Below are 5,747 nucleotides of genomic sequence, written 5' to 3'. Positions count from 1 at the left end.
AGTCCTAGCAACAGCAATCAGACAACAGAGAGAAATAAAAGGTATCCAAATTGGTAATGAAGAAGTCAAACTCTCTCTCTACGCAGATGACATGATTCTTTATATGGAAAACCCAAAAGACTCCACCCCCAAACTACTAGAACTCATACAGCAATTCAGCAACGTGGCAGGATACAAAGTCAATGTGCAGAAATCAGTGGCTTTCTTATACACTAACAATGAAAATACAGAAAGGGAAATTAGAGAATCGATTCCATTTACTATAGCACCAAGAACCATAAGATACCTGGGAATAAACCTAACTAAAGAGGTAAAGGATCGCCCCACCTTGCCTGCGCCCGCCCGGAGCCAGCGGTTCTCCACTCACCCCGCATCCAGTGAGACGCACCGCGCACCAACGCCGACGTAGCGGACATGGGCAGAGGGATGGTGGCCAGGCTCGGACTGGGGCTGCTGCTTCTGGCGCTGCTCCTACCCACGCAGATTTATTCAAATACAACAAATATGACAGCTGCAAACAACTCCTCCCAGAGTACCTCGACTGCTCCCAATCCAGCTAATACCACCACCACACCAACTGGCGGTGCTCTGCAGTCAACAGCCAGTCTCTTTGCAATCTCGTTCTCCCTTCTACAGCTCTACTGTTAAAAGACTCGGGCCAAAAACATCTATACTTCCCCATCTTCTAAACCCAGTCCAAATGGCGTCTAGACATCCAGTGTGACAAGGAAAAACAGGTCTTCATCGTATCTGCTAATTCCACACCTTATTTTATTGACACTGAAAATGTTTGAGGATCCCAAATTTGATTGGTTTGAAGAACATGTAAAGGGTTTGACTAGATGATGAATGTCTATTAAATCTGCTGGAGTTCCATGTACAAGATGAAGAGACAACATCCAAGATTAGTTAAGAGATAATTTCTTTAAATGTGGCTTAAGAAGTATGGACATGTAAAATTCTACCTTGAAAACGAGACTAGATTTTATCTTACCTAGATGTAAAAGATGAGATGTGAACTCATTCAGTTTTCATTCGGTTCATTAAATCTTCAAGGCCATTGAAAACAGTTAATACAGAAAGCTTCCCTCATTCTATTTATTCGTACATTAGAAGGAACTTCCAGGAGTTACTGTAAATCCTCAATGCATTGTTTTAGCAGTACTAACTTAATGCCTGTGTACTCTAGATAAAAAGTTTTACCTTGTTAAGCTATCACTGTTTCTTGGGAACTGAACTCTTTCCTCTGAGTCTTTGAATTTGATATTGCATTTGATTTTTTTATATATTAATTGACATGTTTCAGGGCAATGATGGATTGGAATCTACCCCCCGATTAACATAATGAGTAAATTTTGCTTATATACTGATCACTTACTCGTATTCAAGAGTGCCAGAGTCATTTAACTAAACTGATTCCAAAGAGTAGAGGAACATTGACCTCCGCTAACTTCAAAATGCTTTTCATTTCTGCATATGTTGAATATTTTGTAATTTAAAAAATGATCTGTTTTGAAGGTAAAATCAACAAATCTTGAAATTAAAAAGGCAAAATGTGCGCAGAAGCCAAAATTGTAAATCAAGTATTTGGGAAGTGAAGACTGGAAGCTTACATTAAATTTGGGAAAATTTTATACTCTTTTCTGTAAATACTTTTTTTTTTTAAACTCTGAATCAGAATACCCACATTTGGAATACTTTCTGCTAGTCAGTATCTTTAGATAGTTAGAACCTGGTCCTAAGCCTAAAGTGGGCTTGATTCTGGCAAGTAAATCTTTTTACAACTTCCTCGATGCACAGAACGCTTTTTAAAAATAGACACTCTAAGGTCTTTTGTTCGCATGGTCACACACTGATGCTTAGGTGTTCCAATATTTAATATGGCCGCAGTAGTCTTGATAACCAAAGTCATTTTTTCCCATCTTTAGGAACCTTTACCAGAACAACCATATTCAACTGATCACAAGCTACTGTGTGTGTGAATGAACATTCCATTTTGTTTCATACCTGAATGCTGTACATCTATTTTGGATTGTATATTGTGTTTGTGTATTTATGCTTTGATTCATAGTAACTTCTCATGTTATGGAATTGATTTGCATTGAACACAGACTGTAAATAAAAAGAAATGACTGAAAAAAAAAGAGGTAAAGGATCTGTACTTGAGGAACTATAGAACACTCATGAAAGAAATTGAAGAAGACACAAATAGATGGAAGACCATTCCATGCTCTTGGATCGGAAGAATAAACATTGTTAAAATGTCTATACTGCCTAGAGCAATCTATACTTTTAATGCCATTCCGATCCAAATTCCACCGGCATTCTTCAAAGAGCTGGAGCAAATAATCCTAAAATTTGTATGGAATCAGAAGAGACCCCGAATCACTAAGGAAATGTTGAAAAACAAAAATAAAGCTGGCGGCATCACCTTACCTGATTTCAAGCTTTATGACAAAGCTGTGATCACCAAGACAGCATGGTACTGGCATAAAAACAGACACATAGACCAGTGGAACAGAGTAGAGAGCCCAGATATGGACCCTCAACTCTATGGTCAATTAATCTTCGACAAAACAGGAAAAAATAGACAGTGGAAAAAAGACAGTCTCTTCAATAAATGGTGCTGGGAAAACTGGACAGCTATATGTAGAAGAATGAAACTTGACCATTCTCTTACACCGTACACAAAGAACAACTCAAAATGGATAAAAGACCTCAACGTGAGACAGGAATCCATCAGAATCTTAGAGGAGAACATAGGCAGTAATCTCTTTGATATCAGCCACAGCAACTTCTTTCAAGATACGTCTCCAAAGGCAAAGGAAACAAAAGCGAAAATAAACTTCTGGGACTTCATCAAAATCAAAAGCTTCTGCATAGCAAAGGAAACAGTCAAAAAAACAAAGAGGGAACCCAAGGAATGGGAGAAGATATTTGCAAATGACAGTACAGACAAAAGGTTGATATCCAGGATCTATAATGAACTCCTCAAACTCAACCCACACGAAACAGACAAACACATCAAAAAATGGGCAGAAGATATGAACAGACACTTCTCCAATCAAGACATACAAATGGCTATCAGACACATGAAAAAATGCTCATCATCATTAGCCCTCAGGGAGATTCAAATTAAAACCACATTGAGATATCACCTTACACCAGTTAGAATGGCCAAAATTAACAAAACAGGAAACAACATGTGTTGGAGAGGATGTGGAGAAAGGGGAATACTCTTACACTGTTGGAGGAAATGCAAGTTGGTGCAGCCTCTTCGGAGAACAGTGTGGAGATTCCTCAAGAAATTAAAAATAGAGCTTCCCTATGACCCTGCAATTGCACTCCTGGGTATTTACCCCAAAGACACAGATGTCATGAAAAGAAGGGCCATCTGTACCCCAATGTTTATAGCAGCAAAGGCCACGGTCGCCAAACTATGGAAAGAACCAAGATGCCCTTCAATGGATGAATGGATAAGGAAGATGTGGTCCATATACACTATGGAGTATTATGCCTCCTTCAGAAAGGATGAATACCCAACTTTTGTAGCAACATGGACGAAACTGGAAGAGATTATGCTGAGTGAAATAAGTCAAGCAGAGAGAGTCAATTATCATATGGTTTCACTTATTGGTGGATCTTGTTGAGAATCTAAGCATCCATATTCATCAGTGATATTGGTCTGAAATTCTCCTTTTTGGTAGGGTCCTTGCCTGGTTTGGGGATCAGGGTAATGCTGGCTTCATAGAAAGAGTCTGGAAGTTTTCCTTCTGCTTCAATTTTTTGAAACAGCTTCAAGAGAATAGGTGTTATTTCTTCTTTGAAGGTTTGGTAGAATTCCCCAGGGAATCCGTCAGGTCCTGGGCTCTTGTTTTTTGGGAGGTTTTTGATCACTGCTTCAATCTCGTTACTAGATATTGGTCTATTTAGGTTGTCAATTTCTTCCTGGTTCAATTTTGGGAGTTTATAGTTTTCCAGGGATGCATCCATTTCATCAAGGTTGCTAAGCTTATTGGCATATAACTGTTGATAATAACTTCTGATGATTGTTTCTACTTCCTTGGTGTTAGTTGTGATCTCTCCCTTTTCATTCATAATTTTATGAATTTGGGCTTTCTCTCTTTTCTTTTGGATTAGTGTAGCCAGTGGCTTATCGATCTTATTGATTCTTTCAAAAAACCAGCTTCTAGTTTCATTGATACGTTCTACTGTATCTCTGGTTTCTCCCTCATTGATCTCAGCTCTAATCTTGATGATTTCCCTTCTTATGTGTAGAGTTGGTTTGATTTGTTGTTGATCCTCCAGTTCTTTAAGGTGTAGAGACAGCTGGTGTGTTCTAGATTTTTCAATTTTTTTGAGCGAGGCTTGGATGGCTATATATTTTCCCCTTAGGACCGCCTTTGCTGTATCCCATAGGTTTTGGACTGAAGTGTCTTCATTCTCATTGGTTTCCATAAATTCTTTCAGTTCTTCTTTGACGTTCTGGTTGATCCAAGCATTCTTAAGCAAGGTGGTCTTTAGCTTCCAGGTGTTTGAGTTCCTTCGGAACCTTTCCTTGTGATTGAGCTCCAGTTTCAAAGCATTGTGATCTGAGAATATGCAGGGAATAATCTCAGTCTTTTGGTATCGGTTGAGTCCTGATTTGTGACCCAGTATGTGGTCTATTCTGGAGAAGGTTCCATGTGCACTTGAGAAGAATGAGTATTCTGTTGTTTTAGGGTGGAATGTTCTGTATATATCTATGAGGTCCATCTGGTCCAATGTGTCATTCAATGCTCGTTTCTTTATTGATTTTCTGCTTCGATGATCTGTCTAATTCTGAGAGAGGCGTGTTAAGATCTCCTACGATTAGTGTATTCATATCAACATGACTCTTATCTTGATTAACAGTTTTCTTATGTAATTGGCTGCTCCCATATTGGGGACATAGATATTTACAATTGTTAGATCATCTTGGTGGATAGTCCCTTTAAGGATTATGTAGTGTCCTTCTGTATCTCTGACTACAGTCTTTAGTTTAAAATCTAATTTATCTGATATGAGAATCACTACCTCTGCCTTCTTTTGAGGTCCATTGGCATGAAAGATGCTTCTCCATCCCTTCACTTTAGTCTGTGTGTATCTTTAGGTTCAAGATGGGTCTCGTAGAAAACATATGGATGGGTCCTGTCGTTTTATCCAATCTGCAACACTGTGCCATTTTATGGGTGCATTTAGGCCATTCACATTGAGAGTGATTATTGATAGAAACCTTTTTTTTAAGATTTTATTTATTTATTTGACAGAGAGAGATCACTAATAGGCAGAGAGGCAGGCAGAGAGAGAGAGAGAGAGGAGGAAGCAGGCTCCCTACTGAGCAGGGAGCCCGATGCGGGACTCGATCACAGGACCCTGAGATCATGACCTGAGCCAAAGGCAGCGGCTTAACCCACTCAGCCACCCAGGCGCCCTGATAGAAATCTTTTATATTGACATCAAGTTACCTTTGAAGTCTTTCTTTCTGTAGACTGTCTCTATATTTCTGTTCAATGCTATTCTTGGGATTTTTCCTCTTTTATAGAACCCCCCTTAATATTTCCTGCAGTGTCGGCTTGGTGGTTGCATAGTCTTTTAAGCCTTGCCAGTCTTGGAAACTCTTTATCTCTCCATCCATTTTGAATGTCAGTCTTGCTGGATAAAGTATTCTTGGCTGCATGTTCTTCTCATTTAGTGCCCTGAATATATCTTGCCAGCCTCTTCTGGCT

General features: G+C 39.2%; 1 protein-coding gene across 1 annotated transcript; it reads left to right on the top strand.

Annotated features, from left to right (window-relative positions):
- The first annotated feature begins 414 nt into the window (after positions 1 to 414).
- Positions 415 to 648, top strand: LOC122897238 (signal transducer CD24-like). Its single transcript, XM_044235423.1, has one exon. It carries the CDS (start codon positions 415 to 417, stop codon positions 646 to 648), a length of 234 nt encoding a protein of 77 aa, XP_044091358.1.
- The last annotated feature ends 5,099 nt before the right edge of the window (positions 649 to 5,747 follow it).

Source organism: Neovison vison, chromosome X (genome assembly GCF_020171115.1).
Source record: "Neovison vison isolate M4711 chromosome X, ASM_NN_V1, whole genome shotgun sequence".
NCBI lineage: Eukaryota > Metazoa > Chordata > Mammalia > Carnivora > Mustelidae > Neogale > Neogale vison.
This window is presented reverse-complemented; position numbering and strand designations above follow the sequence as displayed.

Coding starts and splice junctions, on each gene's coding strand:
- LOC122897238 (XM_044235423.1), top strand. CDS start 415: ATGGGCAGAGGGATGGTGGCCAGGCTCGGACTGGGGCTGCTGCTTCTG.